We start from the raw sequence: 17,623 nt of genomic DNA on the forward strand, positions 1-17,623 counted from the left end.
TTCTGCAGGCACTTATATTGGCAGGGTGGGCTAAGTCCATTCAAGCTTTTGCAACTCTTTTGAGAGTTTTTTGGTGGCAGAACATGATACCTTTTGCTTTAAAAATACTGCTTTAAATCCATTTTCATGATCAGTGGTCAATAGAATTCACCAGTTCCTCAACCTCTCTCAGTGGTTTGTGTAAAATAAGCTGGAAGCACAGCTTGAGTTCTAACCACATGTATTTCCACATCACAAAGAATGTGTTTGGAAACGATGACTGCTAGTGTAAAAAAGCAGGATGCTGCATTTGGGGTGCAGGAAAATCAAGGTTAGGCAAGGGAAAATGAAAGTGTGGACCTCAGGCTTTGAATACTCCAGTCTGGATTTCAAGATCCAAAAAGGGGACAACATAGGAATAAAGGTGTATATTTGATCCATATTAGTGGCATGATTTCAAACGCCTAGGAGGAATAAAAGAATCACAGATTAGATAAAGTAACAGTGAAGGCTGGAAAGTATCCATCTGAGATTACAGAAGAAATTTAGGGCATCCAGATGCAGTCATTCAGGAGCAAGCAAAGCATTAGGAAATTACTATATAAGGATCACGCATGGTCTGCCATCACTAGATACTGTTAAATACCGAGGTTTAGCCCTGGTCCTATGTAAGAGGTTTAATTTCTGTTTATTTGACAGAATCTGGATTTCACTCTAAAATCTGAATGTGTGAAATGTTTTAATTAGAGGCATTTGTGATTCACAGGTGGGTTGGAGCCTATTCCAGAGCTTTGTGTCCTATGCCCCTTTCTACCTTCTGTTCTTTGTGATCTTCTTTTTCAGTGGGAGGCATTTACACTGTGATCCAGACAAAAGCCAAAATTACAGCAGACGAATGGGGTGAAAACTATTTCCTGATTGGCCCCTATTTTGAGCACAATGTGAAGACACAGGTAGAAGCCTGTGAGCCTCCAAACCCTGCAGTTAAGAAGGCAATGGACACCATAAAAGGCCAAGGGTGTCAGGTAAATCAGATGTGCTGCTGCTTCCTAAAGCAACTAAGCTGACTCTGAGAAGATTACAGTTTTGGTTAATGCTCTTGCTGTTCCACTTGACACAGCAGTCCTGGTCAATGTCACAATGGGAAAGGCTCAGAATCTACTGTTAGAGCAGCAAAGTCAATTCATTAAAGGTTATTTTTGAGGAAGAACTAGTTTATCCAATTACAGGTTTTAGCAGTCATCTATCTACAAGTCTACTTAATTGGATTAATGACTTATTTCTCTGGTCTCTAAATGCAGTGAGATTTTAGTAGACATAATATGACCTTACTTTGACTGAACTTGTATATTACATTTGGCCTTCTTGTACTGTTGAATAAACTTCACCATATCACAGTTTTTCTCACATAGCACTATACTGAGTTGAAAGCCAGAAAAGGACAAATCACGAGGGGATTTTTTTTAAAAAAAGTATCCAGCTCACGAAGAATGTGCTTCCCCAAATCAAAACAACTAGTTTTCTGTTCCCTAGGCAGAGAGGTTAAGGTATTGCACAGAGGGTGAGTTAATCTGTTTTTCCTACACAGTTTTTAGCTAATGTTTGCTGTGTGATCTTAGTCGATGTGTGTGATCTCATAGCCTGTCCATGACTCTGTTTCTGCAACCACAAACTAGGGAGAGGGGCATAAAAATGCTTGATCTGCTGCAGGGAATAAAATCTGTGGTGTGGATAAAAAAGCTGTTAAGTTGCGAACAGTTACCGCCTTGAGAACAACTGATTACCTGAAAAGTGGTGAAAGATGATACAAGCCAGATATGACCTCCTTTTTTGAAAATCATGATCAGAAATATAGAACCCATCTTGACTCTGGTTCAACATTGAGTTTTCAGGGAGTTAGTTGAAAGGAGAAAAAGTTGCCTGCAGGTATTTAGGACAGATGTGAAAAGCATTGAGGGTAACAGCCATGAAGCATTCATACAGCACTGTATTGCAGAGGAGAATGACACACTTTAATGTAGGAATTAATAAACTTCTCACACTGCCACCAGCTGTGGCACTGGTGATGTGTATCACCTTTGGAATGGCAGTTCCTGGTATGTAATGCCCTTTTAGGTGTTATGTAGAAGTGTATTGCCAAGTATACCTGTGCAACAACTTGGGAAAGTATCTATGGGACAATAGCATTATGTGATGCTTGGCATTGTTCATGCGGAACTTCAAACTTAAAGGTCTAATTTAACTACCCTTTCTTATTTCTTCTTAGATTTTCATAAGCAATTCATTAAGGTTTTTATGTTGCTTCTGCTGCTTACAAAGAGGGGTCTCTGCAAGCTATGGAATACACTTTTGTTTGGAAAATATCTAAAGACTTATGAGGTAGATTAATTGTAATTCTGTATACACTTTACGCTGTTTCAGCAATACATTCAGTTTAACCAGCCAATCCTGCCAGTCTCACATGTACATAGTGTTGCTGGTGTACTCATTTATAGCAGCAAATCTGTCCCAGGTACGTCAAGTATAGTTTTGATCTGTAATAATGACGCGCTAATTTCTAGAAGCTGTGCTTATCCTATTAACATTATGTCTGGATTTTACTTACGTGTCATAATGGATCCCTCCAGGGGACCTAGGAATGCTTCCAAACTCCTAGGTTGGGTGTGGTCCTTGGCCGTATCCTAATTCTGTATTCTTTATTCCCTTTATTCTTTGTGTGAACAGGTCTAAGAGCCCTTTTCTCATTGTTTTCAAGACCCAACCTCTATCCAGCTTGTTCTAGTGTCAGTGTTGGGTTGAAGTCTTGAGAACCAAGGGGTAGGTGAATGAAAAGAGACTGAGTAGTGGCATAAAATATTCCTTCCTGTGAGATACAAAGCATAAATGCACTGGACTCCCTATAGTACCTCATTCAGCCTCTGCTGCTATAGCTGTTTTGTTTAGTGCAATTAACATGAAATAATTTGATTGTACAGACTGGTACAATCTGTAGCGTGAGCTCAGTTGTGTTGTGTTGTCTGTGACAGTTCAGTCTACTGTCCTTGGGCAGGTGTAGATATTGATAAGCAGCACTGTTTTATCAACATAGTTCTAAACACTTACAAATGTTTAACAGCACTGATGCAGTTAAACCAGGATAGCTATATTTTCTAGGCTGGTGTGGTTTTAGATATTATTACTCATTCTGGTTGATCCTCCCACTCTGCCAAAGGACATCAACTATGCTGGATGGGCAGGAAGAGGAAATGTGGTGCTCCCAAGCTTCTGTCCTACAAATGCCATCATTGGTAATCTCACATAAGTAGCAAAGAATTGGTGACATGTCTGTTTGAAAGAAAATAATAATATTGAAATAAGAATAAAAATAGCATAGATATCTCAATAAGAATAAAAGATAAGCATTCAACCAAGTATAGTCTTCCTAAACTTTTTCCATAAAAAATTTAACATTGCAATGAAAATGTAGGATAAGTCTTTAAAAAATTGTTCTTAAAGATTGTAGTTTCCTTTTACCCCCAGCCATTATTACCCCAGTCCATTATTACTCCATTTATTCTGCAAGCAGACCACAAATCCTGAGAATATGGGACTGTTCATAAATTTCCAAATAATTATATAACCTTTATGTATGTAATATAAAAATATATCAATATTTAAGGCTTGATGGATGAAAGTAGTGGCAGGAATTGTCCTTAACGTTCGCTTTGTAACATTTTCTGGTAATGTCCTTGCCTCTTTTCCATAGGTCTTTTTTGGAAGATGGCTGATAGAAGGCACCCCATATGTCTTACTGTTTGATATAGGATCAGCAGCCTGGAACCTGGACAGATGGAAAGGCGAATTTTGGGATGTTAGCAACATAGGGATCCCTTTTCATGACAGAGAAGCCAACGATGCTGTGATTTTTGGATCATTAACAGCCTGGTTTTTAAAAGAGGTATAGTTTTTAAATCCAGAGATTTTTAAAACCTCAGCTTTGACAGCACTGGCTTTGCATTGCAAACTGGCTTTGGGATGTGACTACTATTCTCCATACAGTTTGAAATCTATGACATTAAGACAGTTCTGCTACTTCTAGATCAAATTTGTATTTATAACTGAGATCTTTACTGAATCATAGAATCATAGAATCAGTCAGATTGGAAGGGACCTCTGGAGATCATCTAGTCCAACCTCCCTGCTCAAGCAGGGTCACCTAGAGCATGCTAGACAGGGTTGCATCCAGGCGGGTTTCCCCAGAAAAATATCTCCAGAGAAGGAGACTCCACAACCTCACTGGGCAACCTGCTCCAGTGCTCCATCACTCTCACAGTGAAGAAATTCCCCCTCACATTCAGGCGGAACTGCCTGAGTCTCAGTTTGTGCCCATTGCCTCTTGTTTTGTCACATGGGACAACTGGAAAGAATTTAGCCCCATCCCCTTGACACCCTCCCTTCAGGTACTTATACACATTGATAAGATCCCCCATCAGTCTTCTCTTCCCCAGGCTGAAGAGGCCCAGTTCTCGCAGCCGTTCCTCATAGTGCAGATGCTCCAGTCCTCTGATCGTCTTCATAGCCCTATGCTGAACTCTCTCCAGTAGCTTCATGTCTCTCTTGTACTGGGGAGCCCAGAACTGGACACAGTACTCGAGATGAGGCCTCCCCAGGGCTGAGTAGAGGGGCAGGATCACCTCCCTCCACCTGCTGGCAACACTCTTCCTAATGCACCCAAGGAGACCATTGGCCTTCCTGGCCACAAGGGCACATTGCTGGCTTATGGTCAACTTGTTGTCCACCAGCGCTCCCAGGTCCCTCTCTGCAAAACCGCTTTCCAGCAGGTCAGTCCCCAGTCTGTACTGGTGCCTAGGGTTATTTTTCCCTAGGTGCAGGACTGTGCACTTGCCCTTGCTGAACCTCATGAGGTTCCTCTCCACCCAGCTCTCCAGCCTGTCCAGGTCTCTCTGAATGGCAGCACAGCCCTCAGGTGTATCAGCCACTCCTCGCAGCTTGGTATCATCAGCAAACTTGCTGAGGAGGCACTCTGTCCCCTCATCCAGGTCATTGATGAAGAAATTGAACAGGATGGGACCCAGTACTGAATCCTGGGGGACGCCACTAGCCACAGGCCTCCAACTAGACTCTGCGCCACTGATGACGACCCTCTGAGCTCTGCCTTTCAGCCAGTTTTCAATCCACCTCATTGTCCACTCGTCTAACCCACAGTTACTGATCTTGCCTGGGAGACAGTGTCGAAAGCGTTGCTGAAGTCAAGGTACACAACATCCACTGCTCTGCCCTCATCTACCCAGCCAGTCATTCCATCATAGAAGGCTATCAGGTTGGTTAAGCAGCATTTCCCCTTGGTAAGTCCATGCTGGCTACTCCTGATCACCACCTTTTCTTCTGTATGCCTGGAGATGACATCCAGAATGAGCTGTTCCATCACCTTTCCAAGGATGGAGAGGAGGCTGACTGGCCTGTAGTTTCCTGGGTCCTCCTTCTTGCCCCTTTTGAAGACTGGAGTGACATTGGCTTTCTTCCAGTCCTCAGGCACCTCTCCAGTTCTCCAGGACCTTTCAAAGATGATGGAGAGCGGCTTGACAACAACATCCGCCAGCTCCCTCAGTACCCGTGGGTGCATCCCATCCAGGCTCATGGATTTGTGGATGTCAAGCTTGCCCAGAAGATCTCTAATCCTATCCTCCTCAACCAAAGGAAAGTCTTCCTTTCTCCAGACTTTCTCCCTCACATTCAGGCTGCAGGATTCCTGAGGGCTGCCCTTAGCAGTGAAGACTGAAGCAAAGAAGGCATTTAGTAATTCTGCCTTCTCTGTAGCCTTCGTCACCAGGGTCCCTGCCCCATTCACTAGCGGGCCCACATTTTCCCCAGTCCTCCTTGCTACTGATGTATTTGAAGAAGCTCTTCCCGTTGTCCTTAACGTCCCTTGTCAGACTCAATTCCAGCTGGGCCTTAGCCTTCCTCGTGGCTTCTCTACATACTCTGGCTGCATTCCTATAATTCTCCCAGGTAGCCTGTCCCCTCTTCCACATTCTGTGTACTTTCTTCTTCTGTTTGAATTTGGCCAGGAGCTCCTTGTTCATCCATGCAGGTCTCCTGCCCCCTTTGCTGGACTTCTTTCTCCTTGGGATGCACTGCTCTTGAGCTTGGAAGAAGTGATGCTTGAATATTGGCCAGCTTTCCTGGACCCCCCCTTCCTTTTAGGGCCTTAACCCATGGGATTCCTCCTCCAAGTAGGTTCCTGAAGAGGCCAAAGTCCGCTCTCCTGAAGTCCAGGGTTGCAATCTTGCTTGTTGCCTTACTTCTTTCATGCAGGATCCTGAACTCCACCGTCTCGTCGTCACTGCAGCCAAGTCTGCTCCCAACCTTCGCATCTCCAGCCAGTCCCTCTCTGTTGGTTAGGACAAGGTCCAGCTTAGTTAACAATATTTTTTTATGAGGTGCTCTATGTTCAGTGTGATGTGTCTTTACTGTCACATCCTAACTCCTTTACTTGACACTGGATTCTCTTACAGGTAGGATCTCAAACTACCTTTTTCTGTACTGTCTACTCAGGTAGCCACACACATGAACTGTCCCTGAAGCCAGTGAGCACAGTGTATCTTAGTTTTTAAAATATTACCTTGCACAGGGAATTTAGACAGACAGCAGGAAATGATGACAGCATTGTGACTTCAGATATTACTCTACTAAAGCCTACCTGAGGAGAGAAAACTTTGTTAATCTGGAGAATCATCAGTCCATCAGAGGAGCATATGATTTTCTTAGCCAAATGAAATTTTCAACAGTAGAAAAGCAGACTGGAAAAATGAGGAGTGACTGTGCTTACCAGAGCCCCCCAGTGCACTCTGAGGTAGTAACACAGCTTGTGCTTCTCCTTGGGCTAAGGCTGGTGGGAGTTAAGACACATGGCTAGTTAAAACACTCTACTTTGTTATATGAAAGAAGGCAAGCACACAGAAGAAGGCATGGAAGAAGTTTCTGAAGCTGGGATAATGAGAAGGATTGTGTGTGTTTCATCTGTTTTCTTTCTAATTATTTTCAGCTTTCCTGTCAGTTTGATGACAAGCCCAACATAATTGCCCACTTTCATGAATGGCAAGCAGGTGTGGGTTTAATCCTTTCTCGATCTCAGAAACTTGCTGTTGCCACAATTTTTACCACCCATGCGACTCTTCTTGGAAGATATCTGTGTGCAGCCAGTATAGATTTCTACAACAATCTTGACCAGGTAAGAGACTGTTTTTCTCATTCCTTCTGTTTTCAGCTAATCAGCCCTGACTTCTTTTCTGTTTATTGTGTTACACCAAATATTGCATGTTCTGTCCTGTATCATCATTTGTGATTGTCTCACAGCAGTGATAGCTCATCAGTTCCAAAGGACAAGAAATGGTATTAACCATTTACTAATACCTCAGGCCATGAGTTTTCTAGGTCTGAGCATCTTTGTCTCTGTGACTGGTCCTAAACACCGTGAAGTCAAGAGTGTTTACACTACCTACTGTGAGCTTTGAATTACCAGATTTTACATAGCAGACGACTGCAACTCATTCAGTTTCTAGTCAAGTCAGTGGTTTATTCCAGTCCACTAATTCATGGAATAATGGTGCAGCACTACAAGGTTTGCCAGCTGAGATTATTAACCTTCTTTTCAATAGTATGGGCAAATTCAAAAGCAAGAGGAGAGCAGTAACGTGCCCAGTCAAGTGCCTAGTCTAGTGCCTTTGCAAATCTTCCCTTTGTGTTCAGGAAAAGGAATTAACTCAAGAGCAATGGATGCTACTGTTTGTGACTTACTATAGCAGAATGAGTAATTAGAGTATGGAAAAAACGTTCAGCAGTAGTCATCATCTGACACTGTAGGTGCAGTCTAGCAGCGCTCTTTCTCAGTGAAAGCTGTCAGAAAAAAATAGTCAATAGCCCTCTCTTTGGTCAAATTACCCTAGGACCCTATGAAATGGTTGTTTTTAATTTTCCCCAACATGCCTCTTAAATCTTTGTAAGTCATAAGAAATCTTTCTGCTTTCAAGCTTTTCAGACTAGACTTCATTTGCTAATGAAAAAACATTAACAGGAGGTATTTTCTGAGATTAAAATACCTGCGTCTGATTTTTGGACTTTTTGTAAGCCATCTAGTAATTTTGGTTTTCACTATTCTCTTTCTACTCAAATCATAATGCAAACCAACATTTCAGAGACCCAAATGTCTTTAGCGTCGCTCTCAGCAGAGATAAATTGCATGATACGTGATTTTCTAATGTGATTACAGATGGACTGAGTTCAAGAGCTTTTTGCATTCCAGCATTTATTGAGGGTAGAGGTAGTTAAAAGGTTAAAACAACTACATCATTCACTATCTCATTGCAATTGTTTCACTAAAGTCACTAAAGAAGATCACTCAGTTGGCAATGTATTTGATGTCTGTTCCATAGTGTGTCAAGCTTGTGTGTTTTCCAAAGACAAGGCCCAAGCAGTAGCGTGTTATTATCCTCATTCAGAAGCACAGAATAGATTACTGTTTCCTTCTAGGCCAAGAAAACAGTCATTCGCCTTCCTACTCTTTTTTTTCATTCTTTTTTTTTCTTCACCAAAGGCAGCTACTGAATTACTGAACATGCTAAGGGTAAAGGCTGGCTCTGCTCATTACTGATAAGCACACAGGACTGTAGCATGGTAGTTTAGGGGAAGATCTTTCTACCCAGTCTGAGGTAACTAACATCGGTGCCTCCTCTTCCTCCTCGACTCCCTGTATCATCAGAGATACACTGGCTCTTCTGGAGTCAGTGTAAGGCAAAGATCTTTCAATTACCATCTCAAAGATTGACAGATCTTTCATCATCTAGGAAAACTAGTATCCTAAAATAGATACCTTTGTTAGGTGCATTAATGAGGCAGCATGAATAACACAGTGATGCCGTTAGACCCAAGTTTCAGTAGTCTAGACATTCCTACCCCCTCATATTCGCCCAATGTGCATATGTGAAACCTAATCTTAAGTTGCATTAAATTTTCTTCACTGAACACAACTAAAATGAAAGAACATGCAATTTCAACATTAATGCTTTAGAAAGTGGGGAATTTTCAGCAGTAACTTTATTAATAGATCTTTGCATTCTTGTATATATTATGTAAATAAAGAAGCTACAATAAAAACATTTTAAAATAAGAAATTGAAATGAAGAATAGAGAATTCCAATAGTTTTACAGACTGATGTTAAAAATACTATGTCAGAGATTTTCCTTACTTTTGCAAGGGAAATTCCTTTTTTTTTTTTTTTTTTTTTTTTTTTTTTTGTATTTTGGTTAATTTGGTGACCTATAAATAGACTGGCCAAAATAGCCTGCCTTTCTTGAAAGCAACTTTTTTTTTAAAAAAAAATACATTATAACTTTGGGGTTCGCACCCTTACCTGTGTACTCAAAAGAAAGTCGTGGTCTTCCTCTGAACAGACTTACAGATTTCTGTGTATTCATATACTAGTCACAGTATTCATATTGTTTGTGCTTCTCACACATGTTATGGCCAACTTTATTTGATAAAGTACTGTCCATCCCATGGCAAAGCTTTAGAAATCACTTCACTAACTATCACCTATGTGATAAATATAGAAATATATATTCAGCTTTTATTCTAAGAATACACTGAATGAAATATATGTATCTGTTTAAAATACTATTATAAAATGCTATTAACGTAGTTTAAGGGAAGAGACTTGTGCTTTTCTACACCATAATCCTTTATGCCTTCCATGTAGAGATTGACATTTAAAAGTACTAATAGCTTTACACTACTGTTTCACATGCTTGCAGGGTGCTAAATCTCTTCCTAACAAAGTTAACATTTACTAAGAGATCAGCTGTCTTAATGAAGGCTCTTTTGGCTGTAAAAAGGTCAGCCTGGCCCAAAAGCCAGTTGAGAAACAGAAGGAGTTGATCTAGGGTGCAGTCGTTAAATGATACAGATAGCCAGACTTCGGAGGATATTCTTGTTGCTGTCTTCTAGTAGTAAACTATTAAGGTCAAACAAATGATTTTTCCAGTGATAAAGGTTCTCTAGGGCTTCCTAATGTTTAACCTTTGGATAAGACAATGTATTTTTAAAGGGCATGTCACATTCCTCCCCACCACCGCTTACGTACAATAGCTGGTTTTCCTGTTTCAAGCCAATTGCCTAACTTTTTCCTTTAAAACATGATAATAAATGAATTTAAGCTCTCACTTCCGATCAGAATTTCATGGTTAGAACATATTTTCCACCAGATTTAAATACAGCAGCTGAGATGGGTGGGAAAGATGCAGTTCTGCTATGTGCTATGCCAGAGATTGCAGGAAAATGATTGCGACGCAAGAGGAAAACTGAATGATCTAGTAGTGCCTAGAAGAGAGGAAATCTCATGTACCAACACAGTCCAAATAAAGCTATGTTTGAATGCCTGCTAGAGAGAACTTTGCTCAGGTCTCTGAGACCACCTGTGAACAAAGAAGAGCTCAAGTCACCATTCCCCACTAGATGATAGACCTGGAAGGGAGGGCTCCATGTGGTGTTCTGTTAGCTCTCAAATCCTGGATCCACGGAAACTTGCCATACAATCTGTCCTAGCCCTTTGGGGAAAAGTTAAGAACTAATTATTGAAAGATGTTGAGGCAAGATTTGTTACAGATTCCTGAAACCTCTTAGAGGTCTGAACTGTAGGCCACCAGAACCGAAGAGATAATTCTCTATTTCATAAGCTGCTGTCAGTCTGTGAGTTATAGCAAGCCATTTTCAGGGTTTGGGAACACAAGAGGGGATTTAACAATCAGTTCATATATGAGTAGCAACAATGTTATGGAACTGATGTTGTAGATAGCGACCAAATCTAAATGGTGGGAAGAAGAGAGGGAGCTGTGTAGCCTCAGTCCTGTTATGTGTCACAGAAATGTACCTTACAATGGCCAGAACAAATGGGGGACCGAAAACTTCTTCAGCCTGGTAAATTGGAGCTGTAGCTTGCTGGAAGCTAAAAGAGTATTCTAGAGATGTAACGCAATAACACTGTCTGGTTCCAGGCCCCTTACTGAGTCATCTGCTGTTTGCCTCTATCAGAGATAGGATACTGGTTCTCATACTACTGTACCGTATGAGAATATACAGTTCTTCTGTGCTTACAGACTTAGCTCCACTGAACTGGGAGGAGCTCAGCTGCTCCTGCTCCACTGCAAAAATAAGGGATAAACCCTTAACCATATTCACAGGAGTGCAGTGCATACCAAGAGTAACACTACTCCGTTCTCAGCAGCATGTAATAGCTGTCTGACCTAAGGATCCCTGAGGTAATAGTCGTGAAACAGCTGCTCTGTGTAGGTTTGATTTATTTACTTGATTCACATTTAAATCACACTGATGCTGGAGGCAGGAAGGCAGGGAAAGCAAAAAGAACAAAACAGAAAGTGACTTGAGCTGTAACTGCTAGTGTTTGATATTTCTATTTACTTTTAAGAGGAGGAACTCTGGGTAAAGGCTGAGTCAGGGACTGCTAACCTTACTAATAGGTTACTGGCTTGAATTCTTACAAAGTCAACACTTTCTAATTTCAGTAATAAGCAAGGCATGTTCTGAGCTTAATTCCCAACCGAGATATTATCATAGGTTTAACTATACTTAAGAAGTTTTGCAGGTCTAAATAGTCCAACCAGTAATGAACTCTGTGCCAGTGTCTTCCTATGAAGAAATGTGTAGCTTTCACTGCACAAAATTAAAGTTTTCTTTGTTGCTAGGGAAACTGAACCAAAATAACTAATCTAGGAGGTAGGAAGTTCTGTAGATAAGATCTGAGTTTTTTGAGCCTTTTTCCCTTCAGCAGTAACTGACTTCTTAGTCTTTTCAAACTGAAGATCAAAAATCTTAACCTTTATAGCCATCCTCTCTGTTTATAGGGGTTGGCTTTTTTGTTTTTGTGGCCTTACTTCACCCCCCTGGAGTTTCAAATAGACCAACATCTTTCATAAACTGACTGAGAGACACTAGCTCCAGGTTAGTTCCTGGATGAGTAGGTGGCTACTTCAGGAGTAGTTTTAGGGGCAAATGGTCTAACCTGAAATTTCATCTGAGAGGTGATCATCTGAAAATGGTTCCATGGAGTACTCGTCAGGCAAAGTGGAGAGGTTTGTAGGTTTCATTCTCTGATGTTTCTCATTAGAAGAATTACATTGAGTTATAAAGTAGAAAGTGCTCTAAGGAGAAGAGAAAAAGTTTAGGCTCATTCTTCATAGCTTTTTATCTTATATAAGGATGCCCTGCCAGTGTGTAACATTTCTGTTCAGACCTAGCAGCATTTTACATTCAGATCATACAGGTATAACTGAATTTACAGTTTGGAAAATATTGGAGAATTCTGCATTAAGATATCTAACAGGAAAAGTACTAAAATCCCAGTTGAAATGAACTGTTTTATGCTGGTAATACAGGAGCACAAGATCTTATTCCTTTTAGTACAGTGCTGTCACTGAGCTCACTGTTATGCAAAGTCGATCCGCTTTATTAGTAGAACAGCTAATGGAAATCTGACTTAAGCCAGGAAGTGTAAATTTCATTCTTATTTGGCACATGAGCCAAAACACAAGATTTGGAACAAGAATTAAAGTTCTATTTGGACAAGATAACAATTGGTTGGAGTTAAATTTGATGTAATCTGGATTTTGAAAAGAGGAGTAATTCTTGAATGCTTCAGACAATAGGAGCCCAGTGCGATTATGCTTGAAGTGAAGATCTTTGTTTCACCTCTCAGTAGATAAGAATTTTCAACTTCTGGCCTACTCCTGACTGTTCCTGCCTCCATTTGAATATGTCATGGATTTTTGAAGACCAGACAATATCATTTCACTCTCTAACTAAAATCCTCAGCTAACAATTCCTAACAAACCTAAACCATGAGATAACTAATTTTAAAAATATCATTAACTCTTGCGGCAAGGCTCAAGTGATGGAGGGAATCTACATTAGCTATACAGAGTTGTCAAAAAGCTGTTCGTTATCAAAGCTATGTAATTTATTTCCAGTATGAATTTGTCTTGGTTTACCTTCCATTGGTTTTCAGCATGCTTTTTGGCTCTGTGAAAGCACAGGCCTATGTAAGAATCTGGAGGCTGTATAAAGACAAATAAGTTACCTGTCTTTCAGACAAGTATTTACATAACTAGTGCAGTCTTTATCCTTTTCTGCACTCAAATTGTTCTTCCTGTGCATTTCAAAATCCATTGCAGTTGTCTTTTTCAGTTTGATATGTGGAAGTCTGAACTGAATTTATTATCTTGGTTACTGTTTCACTGACTCCAAGGGAAATGTAATATTACTTCCCCATAACTGCTTGGTTATCTCTTGTTTTTACATTCAAAGATTGTATTAGCTCTCTTAACTGGAAATTCATTCTTGGAGTTTCAGTCATTACCTACTATGCCAACTGTTACGTAACATGCCAACTCTTAAGTCACGAATGAAATGATATGCTCATCTCATGGATCTATAGAAAGGAGAGAAATTAGTTCTTTTTTTTTCTCAGGATTGCCTTACAGCAAATGCAACCTTTAGTCAAGAATGTTATGTCTATGGAACCTCTTCCTGTTATGCTATGAAATTAGTGTGGCTTTATAGGGGAAGCATTTTCCCCTCTAATCTTTGCCATCATTTATATTTAGTCTGCTAATTTCTAAAAGTCAGAATTGGAGGGAACCCTCACGAAGAGCAATGAAATATTTACACATGTACAGTGAAATGGATATTGAAGAGTTAAGCCCTTAAAAGCTACAGATAGGGAAAAAAAAACAGAGTTCAACTTGGATCTGTTTTTCTCTCAATATAGCTTTTGTTTGTGCTTTGCTAGGGTTCCTATTTACTGATATATAGAGAACAAACAAAAATAAGCATGAGGCACTTCACAGATATTTCACTTTGCCCTCTCTGAACGTGAAAGCTTTAGAGCATGGTTTACACATGCCTGAGTCAGGGCTGACAAGCTGGTGCATCCAGACCGCAGAGCACATTGCTGAGCAGAATCACTGGTTTGGGGTTGAGAAGCAGATTAGCTGCACTGGTGTTCTCCTTTGTTTCAGTGTATTAACTTATTAGCTCAGTACAGAACCATGCCCCATGTTGTTTCTAGTTCTGGTGTTAATACTGTCATAGCTGGCTCAGCTGCCTCTGCACACTGCACTTTATGTGGCATAAATTTGTCTCCTGAATTGTTGTGATGTCTCATCAGTTAAGTTCCATTCAACCTGTCCTTCAACTTGACAAAGACCATTATTTTCTGAAGTTACTCGTCTAGCCCTCTTAGAGATACACAATGCAATTCCTTGCCTCACCTTATAAGCGAGGTCAAGGCCAAGATACTGCAGTGTCAATTGGTGGCTGAAATTGCAGGAGGAGAGTGGATGAAATGTGAGAACAATGGGACATCAGTTTTTACCTGCTAATAGATTTGTGTACCTTTGAAAAATGGGCCAGAAGTCATATGTGCATCTCCATAATAAAATCTTTCCAGTTTCCAGACGATGAAGAATTTAATAGCAATGGAGAGAGTATGAGCATGTGTTAGGTGTTTTCATGCACTCATAGAAATAAAAGGTAGCAAGAAATAAGCAGTACTTTCAACAAACCTTTTACAAACCTTTCTCCCAGAAGTATTTGATGGACTATTTATCTACAGCTAGCCAACATATCCCAAGCTTAGTTTTGTAAAACTGAGTATTTGTATTCTTGGTGGAGAAGGAGAGGAAAAAAGTCTTTTTTTGAGGTTTGGCTACCTATTTGTTTATCAGGCTTTTTTCAATATTTTGAATAGAAAAAAAATTTGAAATAATTCTTGCATAGTTTTGACTGTGCAGTGGTAATTCATCCTATTTGTGCATTTGCCCAGCATGCTGTAAGGAAGTAGCCATTTTACATCTTTGGTACACAGATTGTTTGAACAATCGTAATGATTTTGGAATTTACTGTTCAATGTGCAGCATCCTACCTTATTTACTACACGAAATTAAGATTTCTGTTCTGAATACCAGATCTTTTATTTCCTTAAGAGCCATTTTACTGTGTCCATCACAGTGGTATCTGAATGCTCCAGAAACATGAATTACAGTTTACCACACTCCTATGAGGGGAGGTAACTACATTGTGCACAATTTTAAAGGGAACTTTTAATGTTTTTAGTGGAGTTGAGAGTATGTAGGACTTTAAAACTCAGAGGTTTGGATTAGAGTAAGCCAACCATCATGCTGGAGCCATATGGCACTCTAAGGAGTCAAATAAATTCAACTTTAGTTTTGTCTTCCCTCTACCCTCCTGCCTTGTGTTTTTCCTACCATTCAAATTCTGCAACAAGTAAGGTGTATATTCTACAGGGAAGACCTTATTTTGTGACATGGCTGTATTTCTTGCATTAAAATGTTCTTGGGGATTGTGGAAAATGTGATATATGATGATACAATTGCAAAACTGTAACAGGTTATGTCAAGAGACATGGAGCTACTGGAGAGAGTTCAGCATAGGGCTATGAAGATGATCAGAGGACTGGAGCATCTGCACTATGAGGAACGGCTGTGAAAGCTGGGCCTCTTTAGTCTGGGGAAGAGAAGACTGATGGGGGATCTTATCAATGTGTATAAGTATCTGAAGGGGGGGGTGTCAGGGGGATGGGGCTAAACTCTTTTCAGTAGTGCCATGCGAAAGGACAAGAGGAAATGGGCACAAACTGAACCACAGGAAGTTCCACCTGAATGTGAGGAGGAATTTCTTCACAGTGAGAGTGACAGAGCACTGGCACAGGTTGCCCAGAGAGGTTGTGGAGTCTCCTTCTCTGGAGATATTCAAAACCCACCTGGGTGCAACCCTGTCTAGCATGCTCTAGGTGACCCTGCTTGAGCAGGGAGGTTGGACTAGATGATCTCCAGAGGTCCCTTCCAACCTTACCGATTATGTGATTCTGTGATTTTGTGAAGTGTATTTCCTAGCTTCCCTAAAAATCACATTGACAGGCTTAAAAATTCAGACATATTGCTGATATCAGAAGCAGTCACACAGTGGGTCAGGCACCTCAGTCTACAACAAGATCCTCCACCTCTTGAATTAATGAAATAACGGATAGCAATGGGAAGTAGATATCTTGTTTGTTGGCCTCTTCCTCTCATGCATGTCCCTGCCAGCCTCCCCAACATCTCCTCCTCCTAGGCTTGCACCTTGTTGCAGTTTGTGCTCTCTCCTTTACTCTTGTTACATGTGTATTTGAGTTAGGCAACTTTCTCCACCATGATCTTATATGGCACTAATTGCAGGAAATGAATTTCCGTGTTTTTAATTTCATTGTTTGACATCGTATGTCTAGATTGGAAGAGTTACTATAGAGCGAGGCTTACTTCACTGTTAGCAGACTCTTTAGAGAATGCAGGTAATGAACTGCAACATTTCTCTGGAACTTTTCAGCTGAGATTTTTCAAGGCTACTTTTTTGATCACATTAGGGTGGTATTTTCAACAGATATAGTGGAAACCCCTTTCCCACCAACTATGGAGTGTCACTGCAAAATTAGAGTGCTATGTGGCTAAAAGCACTGATTTTTTTCAGCAAAACAATTGTAAAATATCAATAGCTACATCTTTATCTATACCTATCTATCCATATAGATAAATAAAAAATGATTTTCTTAAATCTTGTTCTCTAAAGTCATTCACATTTGGTGAAATTTCTCAAAGTATGTTTTATACCAACCTTAAGCATAGACTCAGTATGAAACTAAATACCTTTACTTTTGCCTCAGTGCTGAAGTATTGAAAGCAAAGACTAGCCTTGATGAAGGTCAAACAGTCCTAACTATAGCTAGTGCTGTCTGCTCCACCTATAATAATGGTTAAACCCATTTAGTAGGTAGTAAAGGTAAGGAGTCAAATGTGGTCAAAATCATTCTGCGCACCTAGCATTAGTTAGTGATAATGATAGAGCTCATTATTATAATGATAATGGCAATTATGTCATTAGAATTGCACTGGAGATAAAACTTGGATCATGGAAGTTATTTTTAATATTTGATCTCTTCACAAATCTTCACAAATCTATCTAAATGCTTACTTGGAGTATCAAAGCACAAAGCTCCTACTGAAGCACACGCATTCTGTGTCAGGCATGCCAGAATGATGAAAAATCTAGTTAAGGGAGAGTCTCTGTAACTTTCTACATAACTCACACAATTTGCTTGGTGCCCACGCTGTTGACCTTGGGAGGGTATCCTTGATATTCCCAGAAGTGAAGGATCATGTAAAACTGGGAGAAAATGTCATTTAATTGTAAGAACACCTGATTAGCATTATTCTTTTTTAGACTGCATTGTAGTGAGTTTGTAGTGGACATTGGTGGTCAACATTTGAACCTTTAGGCATGAGCTTCATAGGCATTGTGCATTTTCCTCCCATCAGGATAATATTCCCATTGGACAGCTGTTTCATATTTCTATTTCACTCATTTCTTTATGTGCCCACAAGTCTGTGCAAGAGGGACAGAAAGGATAGCTTTTATTGCCCAAATGGTATCTTTACTCCCAGTCCTGGAAGAGTTTTGCAAATACAGCAATCTATCATGAAGTTGTTCACATGAATCTCAGCATCCATGAGTGAAATGCTG

General features: G+C 40.3%; 1 protein-coding gene across 2 annotated transcripts in view; it reads left to right on the forward strand.

The window, feature by feature from the left end:
• GYS2 (glycogen synthase 2) overlaps positions 1 to 17,623 on the forward strand; it is a 48,830-nt gene that overhangs the window by 8,489 nt on the left and 22,718 nt on the right. Inside the window, exons 2-4 of one of the 2 annotated variants that reach the window (XM_062570618.1) lie at positions 823 to 1,004; positions 3,725 to 3,916; positions 7,025 to 7,210. In XM_062570618.1, coding sequence (XP_062426602.1) covers positions 823 to 1,004; positions 3,725 to 3,916; positions 7,025 to 7,210 — 560 coding nt within the window. The remainder of the gene's footprint in view (positions 1 to 822; positions 1,005 to 3,724; positions 3,917 to 7,024; positions 7,211 to 17,623) is intronic. The other variant, XM_062570623.1, reaches the window with a different exon arrangement.

The sequence above is a fragment of the Rhea pennata genome, chromosome 1, assembly GCF_028389875.1.
Source record: "Rhea pennata isolate bPtePen1 chromosome 1, bPtePen1.pri, whole genome shotgun sequence".
Lineage (NCBI taxonomy): Eukaryota > Metazoa > Chordata > Aves > Rheiformes > Rheidae > Rhea > Rhea pennata.